The following is a 27,285-nucleotide window of genomic DNA, read 5'->3' as shown; positions in this document are numbered from 1 at the left end:
AAACGCTGAAGCTTCAGTGTCCACCACATGGCAACCTGTGTGAGCATCGGCTCTAGAGAGGAGGGGGGGAGACAGCTCTCTACAATGTTTAATTTAGACTGCAGTACCCATTTTAAACACTAGTGGTCAGAGTTACATACTGCTCCTTTAATGTTGCGTTAAAAAAAATCACCTCTCTGTGATCAGGTCATGTATTCATACTCAGAATTCCTGAATGTTTGTTTGGGAAGAACTCTGAGATACTTTCAATGTTAACACGAGACAACAGACGAGACGTGTTTCACTTTGAATGTGAGCTCAGGGATTTCAAATCAAACTTTCCTCCTTCTGATCCAGCACACAGAGATTAAACTGATCCAAGCTGCATCACTTCATCAATTATTTATCCACTCTCACTGCTGGTTTGATTCTGTTTCAAGTTTGAAACATCTGGAGTCGATGAGACACATCTGGAGTTGATGAGAAACATCTGGAGTTTATGAGAAACATCTGGAGTTTATGAGACACATCTGGAGTTTATGAGAAACATCTGGAGTTTATGAGAAACATCTGGAGTTTATGAGACACATCTGGAGTTGATGAGAAACATCTGGAGCTGATGAGAAACATCTGGAGCTTATGAGAACATCTGGATATTATTATATATACTTGCATTTTTGTTATTTATTTGTGCGACCTCATTAAGACGAATCAGGATCCTCGCTGTCCGCTTTCCTTTAAAGGCTTCTGAAAAGAGGCCACGTGAAATGAAACGTGTGTGTGTGTGTTTGGTGAGGGGGAGTCCTGCTGAGATGCTGATGGCTGCAGAAAACAAAACCACAGAGAGAGCGAGGGGGAAGGGGGAGGGGGAGGAGAGAGGGAGGGGGGGAGAGAGAGACTCGTTAGAACGATCCAAACATGAGCTGTGTTTGAAAAAGGAAAGAGAGAAACTGCAGTAAAAACAAGACGGAGGCTAATTAAAAAGGCTTAAATTAATTGAGTTTCTGTTTTTAACGGCCATGTAAATCAAACACACACACACACACACACACACACACACACACACACACACACACACACACACACACACACACACTCTCTCTCTCACACACACTCTCAACCGGAGCGAGCAGGGACCAATCAAAGGAGGAGAAAAGGCTGATTAAGAGCTTAGAAACTCGAGGAGGAAAGAGGAGGAGACGCTCACTCTCGCTTCAGTTTCATCTTCAGACTTTGGAACATTTGCGTCCTGATGATCAGTGGAACAGGAGGCGGGTTAAACACGATGATGGGAGGATTTGATTCGATGGTTGTAAAGTGGGCGTGTCCTCACAGATAGGTGAGCGCGGTCCTGCGAGGGGATTCCAGCCCCAGAGACTCCAAACAGTATTTTGTGAAGCAGATCAAAGATGTTGGTGTTTGAAGATCCACAGACTCTGAGAACGCACACCGGCTGATTCTTACGCCACATTTCAACCTGATTCTGCGTTGATTGCTGTGCGGCGTGTAGGACAGCGGTACAGTCATTAACCGAAGCTACAGCTCCAACTAGTGGCGGGAGGCTGCATTACAGCTTACACACAACATGTGACATCATCATTGTGAGACAGAATCAATAAAAATATTAATATTTAGTTTACGAGTGATTCAGGTGTGGGAGTAGGACACACACACACACACACACACACACACACACACACACACGCACAGGGAGTTCTTGTGCCCTGTTGGGAACTCTCTTACTTGCTCTCCAGTTTTTTAAGTTTGACATTTTTGATTCTTGTAACACAAAACAAGCTTTATATTAAGAAAGTTATTTTATTACTAATACGTATATACAGAACGTTTAGGGTGTGTAAAGCACAGCGTGTTAATCATCGTCCAGGACTCCGAGGAAAACTAATCCAAACTAATCATTAACACCCCCCCCCCCCCCCCCCCCCCCCCCCACTACGTCCATGGTGATCGGTTAACCCTAACCCTAAATAAATATTAACAACAGAAGAAGAGCCACAAAGTATTGATCATTAATGAACCCCACTGAGTGACTTTAAACCGCACATTAGCGGAAAAACAAACATTTTCTGAAAATGTGTCATCAGCAGCTCAGGGTCGAAATAAAGCTCAAACGTTTCAGAATCAGAATTGTTTTTTATTGAGTAAATTTACACATACATAGAATTTGACTGCAAAACAAGAAACAGAGGACTAAAGCTAAGATCGTTAGAAGCTGTAAAAGGAAACTGAAATAGAATGAGACAGAGTTCAGAGGTCGGGGGTGACGGGTCAGAAGTCCTGTGTCCTGGTTTGGGACACGGTTAGGTTTAGGTGTTATAACCGTCTGTAAAGACAACAAACAGCTGATCAGCACGGTGCTCCAAGGTGGGGGGGGGGGGGGGGGGGGGGGTCTGGCTGCTTTGCGGGGTTCTGTCTCTTTTATTTGGATTACAGGGGATTCTTAACACTGACGCTCATTAACGGCTAATTTCTTCTTCTTCTTTTTCTGTGGTTAATTGAACATCAGGATGACTCTTCTTCTCCTTGAACTTTGATTTGTTGCTCACTAACTTCCCCTCGTGTTCCCTCCATCCATCTCTGTCTGTGTCTGTGGTTATCTGCAGGTCTCAGGGGGGGAGACAGGGGGAGGAGTGGACTGCAGGTGGTGTAAACAGCGTATCCCCTGGCAACCCATTAGCTGAGGAGCCCCCCCCCCGCCGCCTTATTTAGACTCATGTTCAGGGGTGTTAGAGGGGTGAGGAGGAAAACCTGGTTCTCTCAGCCCTCCTTTAGGATGGTCGGTGCTTTAAAATAAAGAACTCATCTCTGAAGGGAAGATATGAAGACGTCTCATTTAGTCCATTGTTCAAACCATGAGGATCAGTCTGTAAGTGCTGCACGCCATTTCAAGTCGCGGCTCCGTCATGGCTCCGTCGCAGCTCCGTCGCGGCTCCGTCAGTCCTGAGCCCTCTGCAGCAGAAACACAAGGCCTCCCTCTTGTGGTTGGTGGCTGCGTTACAGCTCGGACACAACTGCTAACGGCCATTCAGGATCTTAATTGATAAAAATTAGTTTAAGCAAAAAAGTGATTCTGCTGGCAAGTATCGAGAGCGATAACGTTTCATCGAATTGTCGTACCCGGTTTCGACCTTTCTTCTGTGGAGGCTGATCAAACTGACCCTGGAAATCTGAACGGGAAGATTTGGAACAATCTGTTTTTTCGTTTAGTTCCTTTAAAAAGTCAGCAGGAAGGTTTGAATCACTGCAGACGTTCTTTAGTGTTTCCACATTTTGAAGACTTAGCTCATGGAGATAAAGAGCGGGAAAGAGACGAGACGCACAAGGAGGACAGAGGAGCAGAGGAGGGGGGAGGAGGGGGGGGGGGGGAGGCCGGCTGCTGTAGCTGCTGTTTCATTAACTGCCGCTCGACAGCACATACATCAAGCTCCCACAATGCTTAGGGAGCGCGACTGTAACCCGCAGTGATCCGCCCGCGAGAAGGGACGCCGGTGATGGATAGTGTGACATGAAGTGAGAGCACACACACTCGCTCTCTCTGTCACACACACACACACACACACACACACACACACAGCCTTTCTCCCAAACTGAATTCTTCCGAGCCTGATGACTTCTGGGAGAAATAAAAAACTACCAACAGACAGAAAGATGTGAGTGTGAGCCCTCGTCTGACTGAATATCTTTCATTTGTAGATCAGATGTTTTTTCTTCATCCTTCAGATTTGATGATTTGTTTTTATGCAACCTGCAGAAATATGTCAAAGCAGAAACCTTTTTAATGAAAGTTTGAATCAGAATCTGATTTTATTTCATTACCAACCAGGACTTCACATCGAATCATTTCCTCTGATGCTGGGGGTGGGGGGGGGGGGGGGGGGGGGGGGGGGGCAGAACGCTGCAGGGCTGCCAGGGGAAGGCTGCTCTCCAGAGCTGGGAGAAGAGAATCTATGTAAGAGGTTTCAGAGGCTTACGTCTGCCCTCTGCAGACTCATCCTGGGATTACTGGAAGCAGAGCTGTTAGGGTGAAGTAGTTTTCCCTGCAGGTCTCATGAAATTAGCGCTTATATAAAACCTGCTCTAAGGCATAAATGACTTTTAATTTTACGTCTGTATTTGGCATCTTACTCAGAAGCTTCAGGCTCTCCTATAACCGTCTCTGGCTGCGTCCCGAGCTGTCTCCGCTGAGGACGCTTTAACACTCTGCGCTGGAGGGACGGTTGTTGTTCGACAGCTGGCATACTGCTGGCTGTACTGCCTCTAAAAAATGTTTCATTTCACCAGACATGTTCCTCTTCTGCACCGCCTCATCTATCATCACTTCCACAACTTTACAGTCTGTTTACCTGCTGTAGACGTTGCAGTCTGTTTACCTGCTGCAGACGTTGCAGTCTGTTTACCTGCTGCAGACGTTGCAGTCTGTTTACCAGCTGCAGACGTTACAGTCTGTTTACCCGCTGCAGACGTTACAGTCTGTTTACCCGCTGCAGACTTTACAGTCTGTTTACCTGCAGACGTTACAGTCTGTTTACCCGCTGCAGACTTTACAGTCAGTTTACCTGCAGACGGTACAGTCTGTTTACCTGCAGACGTTACAGTCTGTTTACCTGCTGCAGACGTTGCAGTCTGTTTACCCGCTGCAGACGTTACAGTCTGTTTACCCGCTGCAGACGTTACAGTCTGTTTACCCGCTGCAGACTTTACAGTCAGTTTACCTGCAGACGGTACAGTCTGTTTACCTGCAGACTTTACAGTCTGTTTACCTGCTGCAGACGTTACAGTCTGTTTACCCGCTGCAGACGTTACAGCCTGTTTACCCGCTGCAGACGTTACAGCCTGTTTACCCGCTGGAGATGTTACAGTCTGTTTACCCGCTGCAGACCTTACAGTCTGTTTACCCGCTGCAGACGTTACAGTCTGTTTACCCGCTGGAGATGTTACAATCTGTTTACCTGCTGCAGACGGTACAGTCTGTTTACCCGCTGCAGACGTTACAGTCTGTTTACCCACTGGAGATGTTACAGTCTGTTTACCTGCAGACGTTACAGTGTGTTTACTCGCTGCAGACGTTACAGCCTGTTTACCCGCAGACGTTACAGTCTGTTTACCCACTGCAGACGTTACAGCCTGTTTACCTGCTGGAGATGTTACAGTCTGTTTACCTGCAGACATTACAGTCTGTTTACCTGCAGACGGTACAGTCTGTTTACCTGCAGACGGTACAGTCTGTTTACCTGCTGCAGCCTCGTCTGATGGAGTCTCTCTAATCTTTACAAACTCTTCATTCTCCTTAAAGTTAAAGAGGAGTCAGCTTACCATCAGGGTCATCTCATATTCAGGACACTGTGATACTTCAGTCCCAGCAAAGGTGGACAAATGACAAACTCTCTCTCTCTCTCTTTCTCTCTCTCTCTCTTCCTCTCTCTCACTCTCTCTCTCCCTCCCTCCCTCTCTCTCTCTCTCTCTCTTTCTTTCTCTCTCTTTCTCCCTCTCTCTCTCTCTCTGCTCTCTCTCTCTCTGGTGAAAAACTGGAGAATGGAACAATAAAATTCTGGCTCAGCAGAGAAAAGCAGCCAAAAAGTCGGTGGAGCTGATATCTGCAGCGGCTCTCGGTTATCTGTGACAGAGAAAAACACTTATGGAATGACTTTCAGAAAAACGCTGCTCCGACCTCACTCCGCTGTTTGTCTGCCAGCTGATAAGATTCACCTGATACTTGTGATTTATTTCTTTACTGCATGATGTATTTCACAAATCCTGCTACGATATCTCTCTTAGAGTACAGTTAGAAGACAATGTGTTCTCCATGAAACGTAGATATAAAGAGAGAGAGCTGAAGATGAGCTGCCGTCTCTAATTCCACACACCATTAAATAGTCATCTCACCGCCTGATATATTTATGCATTAAAACATAACGGCCGCCTACCCAACCAATTACTATGCAGCCTGAGCGGCTGCTGTCCACACACAGACTCGGAGACAAGACGGAGAGATCAACAGGATCGTCTGCACCAAACACATGAAGACAGTATGTGCGAGGATGTTTCTGATTCTTATGTGCAGAAAAATCAAACTAACAACTAAAGTGTTTCCCAAATACATTAAAGGTCACATATTCTGTAAAATCCTCTTCTCCATGTTGCTCTAACTCTAACGTGTGTCTCTAGTCCGTCTACAAACCCCCCAATGAGGAGAAAAGTCCATCCTTTACGTCTTCTGCCTGCTCCACTTTTCAGAAAATGTGTGCTCAAACAAGCTGTTAGATGTGTAGATTTTCCCTTCATGACATCACAAAGGGCAGTAGCCCCTCCCCCAGGTGGGTGACACTCCCACAGCTAGGTGTTTGTTCCTGGGGGTCTTGACATCATCACTGCCGCATTTCATTTTATTTATTTATTTATTTTTTGGGGCTTTTTGTGCCATTAATGGATAGATAGGGCAGTGGATAGAGTCGGAAATCAGGGAGAGAGAGTGGGGAATGACATGTGGGAAAGAGGCCACAGGTGGGATGTGAACCCGGGCCGCCCGCTTGAGCCGACAGCCTAAATATACAGACACACACACACACACACACACACACACACACACACACACACACACTCTGTACTTGATGTTTTCATGTTCTGACTGATCACTGTGGATTGTTTGACACTTTTTCTTTTCTTCATCATTTTCATTTTACTTCCACTCATGCAAAACTAATTACTGGTTGTAAACTGTCACTCAACCTGAAGAGAGAGAGAGTGAGCGTTTGTGTGTGTGTGTGTGTGTGTGTGTGTGTGTGTGTGTGTGTGTGTGTGTGTGTGTGTGTGTGTGTGTGTGTGTGTGTGTGTGTGTGTGTGTGTGTGTGTGTGTGTGTGTGTGTGTGTGTGTGTGTGTGTGTGTGTGTGTGTGTGCGCGCGCGCACACAGTATGGAAACAGGCTTCTATATTGTGAGGGGGTTAAAACAGTTGTGTGTCCTTTCACTCTCAGGTGCCACCCCGCCTGTAGCTGTTGTGTGCGTGTTTGTCGGTGCTCATTAATTAAGGTGTCAACCTCAGTCACATTAAACATGACTGTGTGTGTGTGTGTGTTGTGTGTCTGTGTGTGTGGCTCCCTCCCTTAACCAATCAGAGCTCTGATCTGTGCACACTCTGTCGGGTGTTTTCAGCCCCCACGCTCTGAACACCTGAGCTAACGTTAGATTTTGATGGTTATAAGAAATGCAAAACAGGAAGTGTTGAGTGTTTTAGTGAACGTGTCCGTGGTCAGCTGGTTGTTTGGAAATGTAGCAACACAACTAGCTAATCTGTTGAAGGAGGTGGAAGAGGAAGTTTAAACCCTCCCTAACAGAACTCCTTTTAGAGCGTCACATTCTGCATGAAACACAGTGTTGTGTTTAGTCTGACCTGAGGTGACCTCTCCATGTGAGCTCAGTCTGACTCTCAGAGCTTCAGACTAACACTGTTCAGACCAGATGAGGGATTTGAACCAGACTGGATTCTTCTCTTCTCTGGTTCACCTTGTTCATCTTGGATCAGACTCTTTACATAACGGTTCAAAATAAGCTCTGTGTTTGTGGAATATGAGCGTCAGTCCTGCTGACGAGGGCGCCGTGATGTTCGCCGCGATGTTCGCCGCTCGGCTCCATGAACAATGACTCTGATTAGGAGGACGCTCCCTCGGGGGAGTTTGTTCTGGCAGCGGCCGGTCGGAGCGATTGTTCAGTCCTCCTCTCTGTTTGTTTTTCATTTCCATTTCCACATTATTTCCCCTGCTTATTTTGAGGAATAATGAGTCACTTCACTTAAAGGGAAACGGTGCAGCCTGATGGCGTGATGATGTCATCGAGGGAGGGATGGTGGACGATCCTCGGAGTCAGAGAGGATAAAGGACGACGTGATGATATCCTGTGGATGGAGACGCAGACGCAAAGATGTTTTAAAGCTTGAATTATTTTCCAAACTATCGATCACTAAAACAGAGATTGTGTCGCTTGTGTTTCTACGGTTTCTTTTTTTTTAAACTTCTGAATTTTTACTTTTAAAGATTTTGAACCTGCAAACGTTCGTCTGACTGCACAAACTTTCAGAACAGAGTTTGCATGCAAAGAAAACGTAAGGTCAAAGTGGTCAGGTGCAAACTGAAATTCCTTCACAGTAAAAGATTTTTCCTTTTTGTTCCTTGATGACACGTTTAGTGAAATGCTGCAGGAGCACAAAAAGGCGTTCTGTTGCTTTAGTGACACGGCTCCTCTCTGGTAGATTTGGTTCTACATTAGTTTTCTGCTTTACAAAATGCTGTGATGTTAAATGTTACTTTAGTCTGGGTTCATACCATCAGGAGTCTGCAGCTTTACTGGACGCTCATATGAAGCAGCTACTTTGGAAAATAGTCCCGAGTGCAAATGTTGACACTGATGCACCTGCAATAGTTTGGTTTTATTAAAGACGGAGTCAGCGTCCTGTCTCCTTCAAAATAAAACACAGACTTATTCTAAAGTGAAGCTGCTCCATCGTCCCTTCTGGGTCTCCGTATATGTGTGGTGGTGACTGTGTCTGCAGAGACTCTGTCCTCTGACTGGATTTTACTGTTCTGATTTGTTCTGGTTGACTCGGGATGTTCGTGGGCGGAGCTGGTGTGTTTCCTCCAGCCAATGACAGCGCAGCAAGTGAGTTTAGGAGTGGATTCAAAGCGATGAATATGACGGACGTGGACGTAGCAGCAAAGAAGAGAAAATATAATCAGAGTGAGGAGAAACACCAAGTAGATAAAGCTCGTTCTAAAACGAGGGTGAACCTTGTGTTGTCTTTTACCCGTGGACGTGGAGTTAGTCTACTTCCTGTTGGACAGGAAGGTGACAAACACCGGAGGTTAGCTTGTGCTAGCGTGTGTTAGCTTGCAATGTAGCTACAAGCAGTAAACGTACACACTACATCCTGCAGGGGGCGGGGCTTTTGGGGGGGGCGATGATCCCAGGAGGAGGGGGCAGTTTGAATGTTTACAAACATTTCTACTGACTCCTCCTTTAAAGTTTGCAGAGACTTGGTTCATCGGCTTTTTCAATCATTACAGGATGTAAGAGTTAGAGTTATAACTTGTTACACTTTATCTCTGAAGAGTTCTGTGTTTTAAAGATACGACTGTTTGATAAACTCTGACAAATAAAGAGTTTCAGTTAACCTTTGACGTCTGTAAAATAACTCTGTCAGTACACACGTCTCTCTCTCTCTCTCTCTCTCTCTCTCTCTCTCCCTCTCTATCCTCTCTCTCCCTCTCTCTCTCTCTCTCTCTCTCTTTCATCTCCACGCTCAGCCGTTCTGCTTTTATGAGACTCAACGATCAATAAAGGATTGTGCAGGGAGGCAGAGAGCCTCACATCACCGTTTGGGAGGATAATGTGCGTCAGAAAATGGCAGCGCTGCACAATATCGATGTTTTAAAGAAAAGGAGTGGACGGCATTCGTTAGAGGGGAGAGAGGGAGAAAGAGAATAAGGGAGAGAGAGAGAGAGAGACAGGGGGAGGGAGGGAGAGGGAGAGAGAGAGAGAGAGAGAGAGAAAGAGAGAGAGACAGAGAAAGAGAGGGAGAGGGAGAGAGAGAAAGAGAGAGAGAAAGAGACACAGCGAAAGAGAGGGAGAGGGAGAAAGAGAGGGTGAGAGAGAGAGAGAGAAAGAGAGAGAGAGAGAGACACAGACAAAGAGAGGGAGAGAGACAGAGAGACACAGAGAAAGAGAGGGAGAGGGAGAGAGAGAAAGAGAGAGAGAAAGAGACACAGCGAAAGAGAGGGAGAGGGAGAAAGAGAGGGAGAGAGAGAGAGTGGGAAAGAGAGAGAGAGAGAGACACAGAGAACGAGAGAGGGAAAGAGAGAGAGAGAGAGAGAGAGAGAGAGAGAGAGAGAGAGATGCTGAAGGAGGCCGGGCGCTTCAAGCTTTAACAGAAATGTTTCTGATTCAGTTTGTTCTGTTCATGATCGTAACAGGAAGTCGCGTCCCACTGACCATAATAGACCTCATTATATTATATATAAGTATCCCATCAGCCACTGCTTCCTCGGAGCAGAGCTGAGCGTGCACGGAGAGACAGTTGATTGAACTCCTGCAGAAGGAGACCTGAATGATTCTGTTAAAGAACGTGTCAACACACTACATCTTGTCTCCCTGACCAGACAAGCGAGACACTTCTGTTCAGGCGACTATTCGCCGACTGCTCGCCTGTTAGCCGAGCAAACTACAACAAACGGTCAAAACATGAAGTGAGACATGAAGCTGCTGCCCCGATGGTTCTGTCTGAAACTGACTTAGATGTTTGGAGTTTACTTTGGTGAGCGGCTGATGTGTGAAGGTAGAAACGTTTCCTGCTGGGGGGCAGAGAGGACTCCTGGTGATGGACGTGGGGGAGGTGGGGGGGGGCTTTGACCTGGTTGGTGGAGACTTTAAAGACCCTGCTGGATCAAGCAGGATCTCTGTTAGTGAAGTTCTGAACACAGAGGGGAGTTTGTTTATCTGCACAGAGCGACAGTCTTTCAAAGAACGCTGAGATCTTCAGGATTGAATATTCTGGATCGGGACAGGAAGTGGTCCTTAGACTTTCAAAAACCATCAGAGGGGTCAGGAAAAAGCCTCTGCTCCTGAAACAATAACACAGATAGAGATTATTCCTTCAGCCTCATATTGCTCAGGATCTGTCTGTATGCACTGACTCAGAGCAATGACAGGGATATTACACATTTCTGTAACAGTGCCCTGCGATGCATTAGGGAAATAAAGAGAGAAGATTCTGGCAGCTCTGCTCACTGAGCGGGCGAGTAAAGAGTCCAAACCTCGGCCATAATTCAAGACGTGTTGATGAGCCAAGAAGAAGGAAGACGCAGCGGTGGTCTGAGCCCGTGCAGACGCAGTGGTGGTCATTCTTCTGGACATCAGTGTGATTGTGATGTTCTTTTAATAAAATGTTAGGGATGCACAATAGAGGACTTCTAGTTTTATTCCAAACACATTGCAGCGAGCATCAAATCTTTACTCTTCTGGGGTTAGCGACCTGTAAACGACGGCCGCTGTACCGTCACACGCTTTGACAGCTGTCTTTATGAAGCCTCTAACTCTGCGTTTTGTCAGTTGGCATGTTGTAGTTTTTCTGCAGACAGATGACCATATCTGGAGGAAAGGGAGGAGCTTAAGCTGCCTCCCTGTGTATGTTTGGTAGCTCCTGAAGAATCTCAATACTTTCTGTTGCACAGACATGCACAGTTTGACAAACACCTAGGGGGGCGGAGCTTATCGACTGAGCTGTGGACTCATCAGAAGATTGTTCAGTCGGGCCACTCGCATTAATGGTGAAGTAAATTGAAAAATTCAATCAATGAGTGGAGTGAATGCTCTGCGGTAATGATATCAGCGTGAGATAATCCAATAATTGCCGAGCTGATGTATTCTCTATCGGTGTTTGGCCGCTCTGCTTGTCACTATAAAGTATGCTCCTCTTTCCTTTCCTCTAGCTCGGAGAGGAGAGGAGAGGAGAGGAGGAGAAGAGAGAAGGAGGAGGAGAGGAGAGGAGAGGAGGAGGAGGAGGAGGAGGAGGAGGAGAGGATAGGAGAGGAGAGGAGAGAAGGAAAGGACATGAGGAGAGGAGAGGAGTAGAGGAGAGGAGGAGGAGGAGGAGGAGAGAAGGAGTGGAGAGGAGAGGAGGAGGAGAGGAGAGGAGGAGAGGAGAGGAGGAGGAGGAGGAGAGGAGAGGAGAGAAGGAGGAGAGGATAGGAGAGGAGAGGAGAGGAGAGAAGGAGAGGACATGAGGAGAGGAGAGGAGAGGAGAGAAGGAGAGGAGGAGGAGGAGAGGAGAGGAGAGGAGAGGAGAGGAGAGGAGAGGAGAGGAGAGGAGAGGAGAGAAGGAGAGGAGAGGAGGAGGAGGAGGAGGAGAGAAGGAGGAGAGAAGGAGAGGACATGGTCCCCTCTCTCTCCCCCCCCTCTCTCTCTCTCCCTGTTATGAGCTGACTGCAGTGGTCGAGGCTCCGTCTCCCACTGGGGGCTGCGAGCGTTCCTGCTTATTCAGCATCTCCTCACTCGTACAGTTGCACACCCTCCCTCTCATCCCCTCCTCCTCCTCCTCCCCTCCCTCCCCCGTCCGTCCCCCCCTCCTCCTCCCCCTCCTCCTCCTCTTCCTCTTTTTTCATCCCTTCCTCCCAGCGTTGGTTCCCAGCAGGTTTCTCGGAGAGTCTAACATACATTCATTAATTACACAACACTTGCTCCTTCCTGTGTTTTATAAAGAAACTAAGATCTGCATCAGCAGAAACAGATTATTCAGATATTTAGGAAGAAGAACATCAGAGGACTCTCTGATTGGATGTTTCAAATGTTGAACAAACATAATAATCATGAAGAAGAAAATTACTTTTTAAGAGACTTGAATTTGCTGCATTCTTACATCCTCCTTTTAATTTGTGTGTCCCTGACTCATGACTGCATGCAGAAGGAACCGACTTCCAGGAACAAGATGGAAATGAACATAATGCTACAGGATAGTTCTCCAGGGGGCGGGGCCTCACGTCCTGCAGATTGTTGTGTTGCTTAAGACGACCCAGAACGCACATCACACACACAGCAACACAACAATCTGCAGGATGTGAGGTGTGTGTGATGTGCGTTCTGGGTCGTCTTAAACACGATGCACAGAGAATATCTCCGATGTTTACCTTTCTACCTGTCTGACCTGTTTTGAATGTATTCAGAGCTCTCAGCCTCTTTGCAAACTTAACCACATGATGGATTGTCTTTATGAAACAGTCAGAGCTCTCTCTCTCTCTCTGTCATACTGTAAAGCAGAAAGAACATTCGCTCTCCCCTCATCATCCTCACAGGGTGTTTCTTCTCAATCCTCTGAAGTGAAGAAACTCACATAACCACCAGTGAAGAGAGGAGGCAGTGATACAGGAAGTAGAGATGTTGTCTGAATGTCAGGATGGAGCTTTTTTTTGTGTATTTTTGTGCATCACGCTGAAGAACACAGGCCAGAGATTGAGGAACAGGAGAGCTGATCTCAGCAACTTCTGTTTTTTTTTTGGTGCCCCGAGTGACGGGCAGAGAGATAAGTCTGATTTTGGCCGAGCAGAGGAAAAGTTACTGCAAACTCTGTGAGGAGATGTCAGAGAGGCGGCCTCTGATTGGCTCCAAAAAGACCCAAAAACTTTAGTACAGGATGCAGAGAGATTTGAAGAGCAGATAGAGATGTGCTCTCTGTTTGGATAGATATCTAAAGGACATGATCTCTGCAGAGGAGGGAGTTTAAAAAGTCTGATATTGAACCCTGGCCGATGGGGGACTACATCCTCTGTACACGGGGCGCCTGCACCATACCTTTATAGGTATCAGGCTTCAGGCCTTTGAGAGGAAGTGTCTTCATTGGAGTCGGTACAGTCTCACTCTGGTTCAGGAGTCTGTATCATTGTGATTATTTAACCTGTGTGTCTGCGCTCACCTGTGTTAACTGATTCCTCTCTTTTAGATTTCAGGGCGACTCATGAGCAGCGAGCAGGAGCAGCTGAGGGTGAGTCTCAAACACATGAACATGAACACACAAACCATCTCTGCACAGGTTTCACTCTCTCTAGTGAAGAAGAAGTTCAGACTTTTACAGGATTTCACTTCCACTTCTTTCCCCGTGCTTTTAATACGGACCGGCGTGCTGCAGGTTCACTCTTTGGATTTCAGTTTACATGAAAGTTGAAGAAAAAAAGAAACGACTCGCTGACGTTTTACGAGTAATTTCTGAGACTTGAACAAACTCTTGAACAAGTAGCTCTAAAGAATGTGAGCACAGAGAGAATATGTGTGTGTGTGTGGTGTGTGTGTGTGTGTCTGTGTCTGTGTCTGTCTGTGTGTGTGCATGCATGTGTGTGTGTGTGCGTGTGTGTGTGTGTGTGTGTGTGTGTGTGTGTGTGTGTGTGTGTGTGTGTGTGTGTCTGTGTTTGTGTGTTTCCCAGCATGCCTCTGACACATATGAGCGATTGTTTGTGATTTAAGAGCACATGAGCGTGTTCGGCCCTCGTTACTGACTGACAGGAGACTGCAGAGTCAACGAGCGAGCCTCGTTATAAATCATATCGTCTCGTAATGAGTCACACACCTCGCCTCTCTGCTGTCTTCCCCCTCTCTCAGGGGATTGTGGGTATTTTATTGCTGGGTTAAGCAAAACTGTGTTATTTATTCCATGTAGCTCCAATAACCACGAGTAATCCTTGAACAGAAAGAAGTGCAGCAGCAGTCCCATTAAAGTGTGGGAACATTTAGAGTCTAAAAATAACCCTGAGCCTGCCAGTTATTATTCATACGGCGGCGTCTTATTGTAATCCCCTCTCACACAGCTACCAGCCTGTTTCATTTATTTTTAATTGTCCATAAAGAAACAGACGAGTGTTTCCTGCAGGATAATGAGGAAATGAAGCGAGCAGATCACACGCTCTGATTGGAGCTCCGTTTTTGAGATGTTTTATTTGGTCACTTCGCCTCCGGGACGTTTTCTCTTTTATAATCACGTCTTTTATAACTTTTCTTTACTTCCGCCATAAACAAGCTGTTTCAGATGGAGCATTTCTTCTTTTTTCTGTCTGCACTCTGTGACCCGGTATAACCTCTGAAACCACATCATAACCTGTTCTGACCTCGCCTCGTTTATAACCTGCAGCATCATAAACATGAAGCCAGAATGAAGCCTGGATCTAAACATGAAAGTGTTGTCATGACGCAGCTCTGAAGGCCGACAGAAACAAGGGAAACGTGTGAAGGTTTGACTAAAAGGTACAAGATACCAGAAATCAAAATTCAGTGTTTAATTCAGTGAGTGTGTGTGGCATGGGGTATGATGTCAAACTACAAGAGAGAGAGAGAGAGAGGGAGAGAGAGAGAGAGAGAGAGAGATAATGCACGGGTTGATCTTCAGTACACCTGAGAGACCAAGCAGCAACCTCCGCTGAGGTCTGTGTAAAAGTGTAAAATCCTGCAGTTCCTGGAGTGTCCACTAGAGGCTGGCTGCAGGAACACAGGAAGTCACATACACACCCATTCTAAAAAGCCTGTTTTTACAGTAGAGATTAACATGTTTACAGCCTGGTTCAAAAAACCAAATAGGTGTTATTAACTCATGTCTTGATCGACACACACTGTACGGGGGGTAAATGTTTTGATGACTCATCAGTTTTGATTTGATGAAGGATAAGAGTTATTCACAATAAGGCGTGTAGCTGACCTGATTGACAGGTGGGCGCGGTGTAACGGTTTGTCAGGAGGTTTAAAACCCACCTCAGCTCCAGCTCTCAGCCTGTCGTTAGGTTGACTGAAAGTTAGACTGAGACAGCATTTCCAGCATAGAGACCGCCATCGATGGGACTCCAGCGCCCCCTGCAGGAAGAGACGGGTGACATCACTCAAGCTTCTTCCTATAATATTTACAGTTTTGTGGCTATAACTAGCCTCGAAATTACACCGCCAACTATCGTTGCAGAGCCAGGAAGACACACCAACTCAAAAGTATGTAATGGTAATGATGCCGTAGCTCGTACATTCAACACAGACGTAAACCAGGTGTTTGCTAACCCCTCCCTCCTCACAGGCTCCACCACCAAATATGGTCACCTCCAGGGCCAGAAAACTAACATGGTGTCGAGTTTAAAGCCCGTCATGGTGTCCGTCCTTCTCTACAGTTTAGTATCAGACTTAGACAACTTTATTTTTCCCAGAGGGCAGTTTGATTCCACATTCCACCCAGACCCTGAGTACATTTACAAACAAACAACAGCAGGAGATTAGGGAGATAGATTATTGAAAGTAATAAAAGTTCCATCAGTGCAGGACGTCCTCATCGTGTTGAATATCAGACTGAACATCATGTTGGATGCTCAGTTTGGTCTTGATGGTTTAGAAACTCGTCCTGGTGACATCACGTTCACAGACGTCATGTTTCTTTCCATTAACATGTTTATATGAGAGTCAGAGCTAACAGGAGTGAAACCACATGACTCACATCCAGCCTCTCATAATGACATTCTTCTGAGCAGCTGCTTAATGAAAGTCGTCTCCCCTTCAGTCGTCTGTGTAATGTGTGTGCGCTCTGCGGCTCTGCAGAGGGAACATGTTAATTGAGAAATGTTAGGGCAGCTTTAATGAAGAAGAAGGTGAGTCTTATTTCAGTCCGTCCTCTCCTCTCTGAGTTCACTTTTAATTGAGATTACAGCGGCGGCGTAAAGTCCACCACGGCCCCACAGAGACCCGAACAAATGTACTAAAAAGATTCCTTTAAAACAAGTTCAGTGTGTTCATGAACGAGAAACTCCACAAATCTATCACATTACAATCGAATCTCCCCCTGGGCTCCCTATAAAAGTTTTCTGCAGATTGAGAAGGCGCTTCATTTCTCGGAGCTTTATTAAGATTCAAACTCCTGCAGCCCCGAAGAACAGATCATTACAATCAATATTCAATTTGAAGGCGGCCGCTCGTGATGGTGGGCTGCGCTTCATATAAATGTCACAAAGATTTAACGCTGATGTCCGCACGAGGGACAGCGCGTTTTTGTTGGGATTGACTTGAAGAGATGGAGGGAATATTCAGAGGAGAAGTTTGAGCTGCACAATGAGTGAAGTTAGCATGAAGACACTGAATGTTGTAAATCAGAAAAAATTTAAGAAAAGAATCAGCTGAAAGTCGAAAAACATTCAGAGAGGAGAAATATGAAAGAATGATGGAGGACTGGAGCTACAGGTTCAACTGATGGAAAAGTCCAGTTGTTCCAATGAGGGGATGTAATATGGTTAGCGCTGTCCCCTCTCTGTGTGGAGGTTCCTGGTTTGAATCCCCGTCTGACAGGAGCCTCTCTGTGAGGAGGTTCCTGGTTTGAATCCCTGTCTGACAGGAGTCTCTCTGTGAGGAGGTTCCTGGTTTGAATCCCAGTCTGTCAGGAGCCTCTCTGTGAGGAGGTTCCTGGTTTGAATCCCTGTCTGACAGGAGCCTCTCTGTGAGGAGGTTCCTGGTTTGAATCCCCGTCCTACTCTCGGTCTTAATCTGAGCCAATCGCAGCTTTCGTTGGGCAAGAGGCGGGGTTACACCTGAATAGTTTGTCAGCACATCCCGGGTTCTGGTCTGACCTGTGACTCCAGCGAGGACCATGTTAGTCCTCGCTCTCTCTATCCCTGATTTCCGACTCCACTATCCTGTCTCTACAACAGAGGCACAAAAATACATCTTTAAAAACATAAACCATAAACACGAACACCTGTGGGCCAAAGATTGAACCCTGTGGGACACCGTTTTCCTCTTTATGTCAATCACATTCAGCTCCTGCTGATTGATTCTTTACATGTCAGTCCATGTTTTGGTTCATTAAACGATGTTAAGGCTGCGTCACTGACACATCATCACATTCATATCCAACAGTATTAAGCTGTTGTTGAATGAAAAGAAGGACATAATGGCGAGTAAGTGTGGCGGTACTCAGAACCGCCACACTGCAGACCTCAGCCGACTGCTTGTGGTGAATTATGCAGCTCTGTGAGTGCTGCTGAACACAGACTCCATAAGTTCCATCAGAACAGCAGAAATATGATGTGAGAGCGAGCCGGGCTGACGGGGATTAATGGACGGCACTGCAGCGAGGCGAGCAGAGTGCTGACACTGAGAGAGAGGGAGAGGGAGGACCAATCAGAGCAGAGGATTTTACAATGAACGGAGCGACAGCGTTTGATTCAGGAGTGTTTGGGAGAGGAAGAGGAACTGAAAGTCTGCTTCATAAGGAGCTCACAGTGTGTGTGTGTGTGTGTGTGTGTGTGTGTGTGTGTGTGTGTGTGTGTGTGTGTGTGTGTGTGTGTGTGTGTGTGTGTGTGTGTGTGTGTGTGTGTGTGTGTGTGTGTGTGTGTGTGTGTGTGTGTCTGTGTTTCTGCCTCCTGCCCCCTGCCTCCTGCCTCCTTCCTCCTGTCTCCTGCCTCCTGCCACCTGCCTCCTGCCTCCTGCCTCCTGCCTCCTGCCTCCTGCCTCCTGCCTCCTGCCTCCTGCCTCGTGCCTCCTGTCTCCTGCCTCCTGCCTCCTGTATCCTGCCTCCTGCCTCCTGGTTTCTCTGGAGGACCAAGCTGTGTGATGGATGACCATCCTGCATCATTTGTCTTTAGACACTTTATTATAAATCATCCAGATTATTTCTTTAAATTAAATAACAACATTAAATCGTCTTCTGAGGACTTCTGTTACATCACAAATGTTGCTCCTTTCCCAGAACACATTTTTGACATTTCTTAAAATATATTTTAAGTTTGTTTGATCCAGAGAGTTTAACAATGTAAACTGCTTTAGTGTCCTCGTGTTGGCTTTACATTAAAGAGAGTCAGGACGTCATTAAGAGTTTAAAATTATTATTTAACAGGAAAAGATAAATCTTAAACTAAGAACAATGAATAAATGTGTGAGAGCATGTAAACAGTCGTCCTGCTCCATTTGTTGTAAAGAGAGATGAGGGAGGAGCTGTCAGCAGGTTTCACATCATCCTCCAGGTGTGACACCTTCAGAGCAGGTTAACGTTCAGATGTGAGCGTGGTCGTATGATCTCATCTTCTGCAGCGTTCTGACTCTTAAACCTGCAGGATAGATTTTTAGAAAACATGTTCCCCTCGACCGTGAATCCTCTTCTTTGTCTGGCTTTCCTCCTGCCTTTCTGCCTGACCGCTGTCCTGATTATTGACCAAATGGCCTATTTGTCTCACACAAGTAAGCATCACTATTTACCAAATTGTATTTCCCCGCTCGCCGGGCTCCGGCGGGGCTCATTCAGCCACATCAGGCCTGTTATCGGCCCCATCATCAGGCTGCGAGCGTCTCCACGCTGAGCTTCAGTCAATGGAGCCTGTGAAAAGACAGGCCTCTGTGCCTAACAGCTTACAGCAGGCAATCTGTACCGTCACACACACACACACACACACACACACACACACACACACACACACACACACACACACACACACACACACACACAGGCAATCTGTGCTATCTATTAGCAGAGAGCTGAGGGTAGTCTATTCCCCGCGCCCTGAACAGTCCTCTCCTCCTCAGACATCTCCTCAGATTCAATCAATAGCAACTAGTTCAGCACAGAGAGAGGTGTGTGTGTGTGTGTGTGTGTGTGTGTGTGTGTGTGTGTGTGTGTGTGTGTGTGTGTGTTTTCAGGGGAGTTCAAGGCTTTTCGTCTCATGCACAGCAGGTATAGTGAAGCAGTCGTTTGTTAAACTTAGATATTCAAGTTAAACTTTACAGAATGCAAACAAAAATAAAGTAAATATAAGTGTAGAAAAAGTGGGCATGGCCACTGTGACATCATCCATTGATTTGTGTAATACTGTTTGAAGGCTTAGTGTTGCAGTTTGGCCGGCCATTTTTGAGTCAGAAGAGACCATGTTTGGAAACGAGAAAGTGTTTCATGAAATGTTAATCATGTTCGGTGAAATTATTCTGTTTTTGACCTTCAGGGCTTCTGTAGTTACAAAACTCTCAGCACACATTTCATATCTTCAGAATGAGCTCGATGCTCCGTCATTTTTGACGTTTTCTTGATGCAGTTGTGACACGATCAGAGTTAAAGTGTGGATTATTTTTAAGGCTGTTGTGGAGCTCCTGGACGCAGCTTCCTGCCTCCATGTTGACTCACCGACTCGCTCCTGCTCGTTGTTTGATGGCTGGAGGTGTCGGCTTGTGCTGCTGACATTTTGGTTCCACATTCAGCCTGAGCGATTGCTGCTGCTGTTCGATTGCTTTGCTCCTCCATGCGTGGCCGGTAAAAGACCGCACAGCCACAGAAATAGATGAGCGCTCCCACTTTCTATACTCAGAAACACAGAAACACACGCTGGCTGTGGAGCTGCTCTCTGCACTGCAGGAGGAAAACATCATCTGAGACACAAACACAGATAATAAAACACTGTGTCAGCATCCCAATGAAGGAGTGAGGGCGTAAAGCAGAGACTATAAATGTACAATAAAAGCTGCTACTCTACTCTCTGAGACTGGAGGAAGATTAACCTGAAATCATTGCTGAGTAGTGGAATGCTTAGCTTTTATTGGCTCACTGTGATGTCATTTCTAAAAGTATTTAAAATGTTTTATCCTCCACATCTGTAGAAGATGTGCTGATTAATCAGAATGTCAGAAAGGTCTGAAATAATCTCATGCTGTTTTGTCCCTTCAGGTGTAAGTCTCCCTGTAGTCACACTAAAGGAAAAGAACGACACTTCTGCATCTTTGATCAAAAACTCTGCAGTCTAAATTCTACATATCATAGAGAGTCTGATGTCTTAATGTCTGATCATATAGTAAGATCACTTTATCATTTCACTCACTACACATCTCACTGATTGGACCTTTAAAAAGCTCAGATTCATCACAGATACTGCTGCTTTAAAGAGCCGAGAGAGACAAACAAGTTCTTTCTCTCATTTATTCTCCTCCTGTAAAACTCACAAATTAGATCATTTAGGACTGGAAATCACTGCAGATATTTACCCTGATGTACACACACACCCACCAGTTCATTATGTGTTCTGTATTTATGTAGCTGTACATTAAGCAGACCTCCTCCTCCTGGTGATTTAGTTTAATTGAAGGAAAGACTTTTCCCATTATGAGCCATCCGCCTGCAGAGGAAACACTCTCTCTCTCTCTCTCTCCCTCTCTCACACACACACACACACACACACACACACACAGAAAGATAATTATGGTGTAAATCAGAAGCTTGGGGCTGAAGTGTTTGCAGCCTGTTGGAACAGTGTGAGTAGCTCTCTCTCTCTGATGAGTGTGCAGCAGCATGAGGCCGTCCTCTCCTCGTGCAGGTGAATGAACGAATGAACATGACGTCCTCTGAGTGTGACAGATGTTTATGTTCCAGATGTTTGGCTGCAGGTCAGGCTGCTTTTCTTTATGTGCCGTGCTGCACTGCGTCGCTATGATGAACTGGAACTTTTTTAATTGGTCAATAAAGGTTTGTTCAAACTCTGCTGTCCCTCTCTCTCTCTTTCTCTCTCTCTCTCTCTCTCTCTCTCTCTCTCTCTCTCTCTCTCTCTCTCCTTTTCTTTGTTTCTCCACCTGGAGCCTGATTGGCCCACTGTTTGCCCCGCAGACATCATGCAGAGATAACCCTTAGCCTGCAGCTACAGTTAGGTTGACTTAAAGTTTGACAGAGTCCGCATTTCCAATATGGCGCCCACCTTGAATAGGAGTCTAAAACAGCCCTTCAGAACAAACGGGTGAAGTCACTCAGGATGCGTCTGGATGTTCATGTCTGTGGTCGTTAACATGATGACATCATGAGTTGTGCTTCTTGACGTGCTTCATATTTATTATTGTTTGTTAAACAGTTTAACAGTCAACATGTAATGTGTGGATGTCACATTTCATGTATTTCAGCTCCTCTCAGAGATGTCAGGGTGAACCTCAGGTGATTGATGCTGCAGCTTCATACCTGAGACACACACACACACATACACACACACACACACACACACACACACACACACACACACACACGTCCACAGAAAAATCATGAGAAATGTTCGCCAGCAGTTTTGCATAATACATCGTAATTACATAACAGAGTGAGTCACTGACTCCAAGCCCAGAGAGAGAGAGAGAGAGCGAGAGAAAGAGAGAGAGTGAGAGAGAGAGAGAGAGAGAGAGAGAGAGAGAGTGAGAGGGTGTGTGTTTGTGTGTGTGTGTGTGTGTGTGTGTGTGTGTGTGTGTGTGTGTGTGTGTGTGTGTGTGTGTGTGTGTTACATTTGGCAACAAAGTCATATAGAATAAATGCCAACACTTGTGAAAACAAAAAAGGTCTGTGTGTGTGTGTGTGTGTGTGTGTGTGTGTGTGTGTGTGTGAGTGAGAGAGATTGAGCTCGGACCGACCCGTGGAGTTTAAAGCCTGAAAGCTAATGAGATAATAATTAGGAAGAGCTGAGGCTGAGGCAGAAGCAGAAAACACGAGGGACATCTCGTGGACTGAAGGAGGAAGTCTGTGTGTGTGTGTGTGTCTGTGTGTGTGTGTGTGTGTGTGTGCGTGTGTGCGTGTGTGTGCGCGTGCGTGCGTGTGTGTGTGTGCGTGCGTGTGTGTGTGTGACGTTGCTGTGAGGATTCTGGGGGGATCTTATGAAACCGGCATCTTGGGTTTTCCAGCAGCTATTTCAGTCAGGAACAGAAAAAAACTGAAAACCCAAATATGGGCAGAGAGGAGAGAGAGGAGAGGAATAGTGATGAGGGTGAGGAAAACACCACCACAGGCTCAGAGAGAGAGAGAGAGAGAGAGAGAGAGATATCCCTTAACCCTTTAACACCCACACTCACTCTGATGAGGAGATCTACTCTTTAGCACTCAAGTCGTTTTCTCTGAAAGTTAGTGACCGTTCACCGCTGTGAAACAGGTCATCCAGTCAACAGGCAGCGCCCGCAAACGGTCGGCTGTGCTGACTGTGACGGTCAGTCAGCTGATGAAGGTTCCTGAGGCCCGGCGTGCGCTCGTATAAATGGCGTGGAGGAACATCAGCTCTCTCTGAACGACACGCGGACAAATCTGCAGATGTTGAAGGGAGACGCCATCGTAGTCATGGCAACTCATCAACGTCCGGTGTTTCCCCAGATTTATCTTTAATGCAGCAGAAGCAGCGGGGGATTAAGGAACCCCGGAAACTAAACATGAAATAATGTTAGAAAATAAATCTGCAGAAGTCTGCATCCGAACACTCGTTTGAATGTTTATACGTCATTTAATCAATTCTACACCCAAAGGTCAAATTCTTCAGTTTGCTGTTTGTGTCAGGTCAGAAAGGTAGGGGGAGAGAGAGAGGGAGAGAGATTGAGAGAGAGGGGAGAGAAGAGAGAGAGAGAGAGAGAGAGAGAGGGAGAGAGAGAGGGAGAGAGAAGAGAGAGAGAGGGGAGAAGAGAACGAGAGAGAGAGAGAGGGGGGGAGAGAGAGAAAGAGGGGAGAGAAGAGAGCGAGAGAGAGAGAGAGCGGGAGAGAGAGAGAGAGAGAGGGGAGAGAAGAGAGCGAGGGGGAGAGGAGAGAGAGAGAGAGAGGGGAGAGAAGAGAGCGAGAGAGAGAGAGAGAGGCGAGAGGGAGAGAGGGTTGTGTTGTGGCTGCAGTAAGCATCCTCGATCGCCCCGAGTAACACATGTCAGAGAACTTCAATTCATCAAAAGAATGAGCGAGAGAGAGAGAGAGCGAGAGAGAAAGAGATCAGCATTTTCTGAAAGTAACACACACACAAACACACACACCACATTAGAAACACACACAGACAATTTTCTGCCTCCCTCACGCTTCAGTGATCGCAGTCACACTGACTGCTGGCTGCCTCCACACACACACACACACACACACACACACACACACACACACACACACTGAGTCAGACTCACACTGACTCTCTCTCTCTGAGTCACACACACACTGCAGCAGAGCTTTCTCTCTGCTTTCTCCTCTCTCTCTCTCTCTCTCTCTCTTTCTCTCTGCTTTCTCCTCTCTCTCTGCTTTCTCCTCTCTCTCTCTCTCTCTCCCTCTCTCTCCTCTCCCTCTCTCTCTCTCCTCTCTCTCTCCGCTCTCTCTCTACTCTCTCTCTCTCGTCCCGCCTTCTTGTAAGCAGAAACACTCGGGTCTTGATCGCCCGGGACCGGCTGCTGCTGCTTCCTTTGAAGCTCCGTCTCTCTGCTCCTCTCTCTCTCACACACACACACATCCTTCTTTCTCCTCTCTTTCTCTCTCTCTCTCTCTGTGCTGATTCTCTCGCCCGCTCAGAGCCGGCTGTGTGTTGCGGGGGTTTGTGTGTGCGTTTGTCAGAGAGGAGGAACATGCAGCATCCTGGAGGAACATGCGTAGCTTTACCCAACGTGGACGCCTGTCCTCAGCTGTCCTGCGCTGCCCTCACCTTCATGTATTTACAGCAGGTGAGTGAGTGAGTGTGTGTGTGTGTGTGTGTGTGTGTGTGTGTGTGTGTGTGTGTGTGTGTGTGTGTGTGTGTGTGTGTTAATTAACTGTGATTTATGAGTGTTATGTGCATGCTGCTGAATGCTGCTGCCGGACAGGAGGAGCAGAATTACTGTTACATACTTAGAGTGTGTGTGTGTGTGTGTGTGTGTGTGTGTGTGTGTGTGTGTGTGTCTGTGTGTGTGTGTCTGTGTGTGTGTGTGTGTCTGTGTGTGTGTGTGTGTGTGTGTGTGTGTGTGTGTGTGTGTGTCCATCACTTGATGGAGCAGGTGGAATCGATGCAGAACTGTTTGGGTCGTCGCCGTGTGTTTGTGATTTCTTCTTCGTGGACTTTTGATGAAGTTGTAGAAATTGTTGACAAAAATAAATCTTTGATTTATAAATCTTTGATTTATTTTGAGTCCACTTGGTCAGTGTGGGACTTAAACCTCGACTAAATAACTGAAGCGTAATGTTTGGTGATGCAGTGGTTACCGCCTCACAGCGAGGAGGTTCCTGGTTTGAATCCCCGTCTGACAGCAGCCTCTCTGTGTGCATGGTGTAGCCCCGCCTCTCACCCAATGACTGGAGTCGGCTCCAGCCCTCAGCCCAGACAGGAAAGCGGTTTAGATACTGGATGGATTTGGTGTTTCAGTGTTTGAATATTTGCTGTAAATTTCTGTTAAGAATGCAAAAGAAAGGATCATGAGTCAGTGTGTTTGTTTAGTTTGATTCTTCTTGAGGAACAAAGCTTCAGAGTGTCGATACAGTCTGAAGGAAAGGTTTGTGTTTACATACATGCTTCACAGAGAAACCTTCATGCCCATATAAGGAGTGCAGATACAGGCGCAGTCAAATATCAAATACATTTCAACACGTTACACAACAGTAATATCAAGGAAACTTCAAGTCTGAGTATCTTTGATATTTATCTATTTGTGAGAAACCTTCATCCTTAAAGACAAATCAAGAATATAAAGTATTACATTATTGTCGTGTGAGTAAAACATGTCCTCGACAGTAAACAGACTTTTTTGCATTACAAATAAAATCATTAATCTGATGAATCCTGAGGGAACATGATGCTTCTGTTCAATCCTTCATGGTCATTTTCTTTCCCGCCGTTTGGAAGTTAAAGCGTTCCCATCGTGTAACGTTGTCGTCTTCTCGTTGACAGCTGCGATGGAAGTGTTCGCTCGTTGATCTTCATAATGAGATCACGGCTGAGACAGAAAGAGACGTGGGAGGAAACAGGAGGTGACCGGCGTTAAGTCATCGAGAGCGATTTCACTCCAGACCTGTAGGGGGCACCACATCATAACAACACGAGCGTATCGCTGCTTTAAAAATAAACTTTCTGTTCCAAATAGAATCAGATCATCATGAAGCGTGAGTCTGAATAAAAGTGATTTTATTTTTAATTAAATCTGAAATAAGAATAAAATGTGAAACTGTAACGTTAAACATCTCCTCTCTCTGGGGTGATTTTGGATCCTCGTGTGATGATGAACTGTTCCATGGGCGGTTCTAGGCAGGGGCCAACAGGGGCCAACAGGAGCCAGTGCCCCTGTAACACTGAGCTTGGTCCCCCCTGTGGCCACCCCTTCCTAAAGGAAGAGCCCCCCCTAATAACACATACACAGTATTTTACTCAACAACCGGACTCACAATCTAGTATTAAATACTGTTACTGAAACAAATATAAATCATGGTATTTTATGTTGTTGCATAATATATATATTTTTTAAAGCGATCATTTACTTTTTTACACAAACATTTAACAAACGTGACCTAAATGAACCCTGATAGTTATACTTATATTTATACTTATGGTTATACTTATATTACCCTTTAAAACACAGGTTCAGGTTGTCTTTATTCTCCTTGTGGGGGGGGCAGCAGCTCAGTCTGCAGGGACTTGGGTTAGGACTGGAGGGTCACAGGTTCAAGTCCCGGTACTGACCAGGTCTTGAAGTCCAGTTCACTTCCTGAGCACTGCTGAGAAACTCCAGGAAAGCTCTGATGGAGCCGTGACCCCGTGACCCCGTGATGACATCATGACGGAGAGTTTCTGAAACACTCGCTGACCGCTGTGGTCGGAGGCCATGTTTGTTAGACAGGAGGACGATGTTGGGAGGATTTATTTCATGATTCTGTTGTCATAAAAATAATCAATCAATCATTGTTTGAGGTCAGAGGTCAGAGCAGGCTGTGCATGAGTGAGGATGCCGGTGGTTGTGGTGACATCACAGTCTGATGGTGGAGGCGGAGCGCCTGCTGGTGTTAAAGAATAAAAACCAGCAGAGTTCTTCATAAAGAACCATCAGTTTATTATCAGTCATGTTATCATGTTTTGATACAGAAAGCTAAAACATAGACATTATATGATATAAAGAGACAGAGAGAGAGGTGTTGTAGAGGTAGATCATGTAGATCAGGGGTTCCCAAACTTTTTATCCTGTGATGTGAGAGACGCCCCCCCCCCCCCCCCCCCTCTGTGCTATCAGCTTGCACCAACAGGCCGATCCAAAGTGGAGTGGTAGTGTAACCGGTCTGGATTCTTCTTCTGATCGTCTCTCGGGCTCTGATAAAAAATAAAAATAAAAACGAGATTTCACAGAGAGATAGGACAGTGGATAGAGTCAGAAACCAGGGAGAGAGAGTGGGGAATGACATGCGGAAGGAGGCCACGGGCGGGATGTGAACCCGGGCCTCCCGCTCGAGACGAGAGCCTCAATACATGGGGCGCGCGTCCTAACCATTGCGCCACCAGCGCGCCCCACATCAGAATTTTTAAGGTAAAAAAAGAAAATGTTGTTTTGCACATTACATTTTCATTAATTTAAAATGTTTCAAAATATTTAATAAACCGTAGAGACTCGAGTCACTCTGATTTATGAAACACGTTTCTAAGATAAAGAAATCAAACTTCACGTTATTCTAAAATATCTGAAGTGTCGTCGTCTTTGTTGTTGTTGTGGCTCAGTGTAAACATCATAAACATATACAGATGCAGATAATAACAACACGCTTAGTGAAACACACTTAAACGATGTTTTCTCTTTTCATTCTTCTCGTGTCTGCAGTCAGAGAGCGTGCTGCGTGTTTTTATGACCCAGTTTCTGAGCAACATCAGCATCGTGGGCCTTTACCCGCCTCGTCTGCAAAGACCAGAGAGAGGGGGGGGGGGGGAAGACGAGCCGAGAAAATGACTTCTGCAATCTGACAATTTGTCATTAAACAACTTTCCTCCATTAGTCTCATTTCTCCAGCACGCTCAAAGTTTGTGTGTGTGTGTGTGTGTGTGTGCTCGTGGTAATGTGGGGAGAGAGAGCTTT

The 27,285-nt window shown here is 46.1% G+C and overlaps 1 protein-coding gene across 14 annotated transcripts in view; it reads left to right on the top strand.

Moving 5' to 3' along the window:
- rbfox1 (RNA binding fox-1 homolog 1) overlaps positions 1 to 27,285 on the top strand; it is a 102,745-nt gene that overhangs the window by 25,954 nt on the left and 49,506 nt on the right. For 2 of the 14 annotated variants that reach the window (XM_065964718.1, XM_065964723.1), the window contains one exon: positions 13,475 to 13,516. In XM_065964718.1, the coding sequence (XP_065820790.1) occupies positions 13,475 to 13,516 (42 nt within the window). Of the gene's footprint in view, positions 1 to 13,474; positions 13,517 to 23,098; positions 23,929 to 27,285 lie in introns of those variants that run through there. The other 12 variants (XM_065964722.1, XM_065964721.1, XM_065964729.1 and 9 more) reach the window with 12 other exon arrangements.

The sequence above is a fragment of the Labrus bergylta genome, chromosome 16, assembly GCF_963930695.1.
Source record: "Labrus bergylta chromosome 16, fLabBer1.1, whole genome shotgun sequence".
NCBI lineage: Eukaryota > Metazoa > Chordata > Actinopteri > Labriformes > Labridae > Labrus > Labrus bergylta.
Note: the sequence above shows the minus strand (reverse complement) of the source record. Positions and strands in the feature narration are given on the sequence as shown.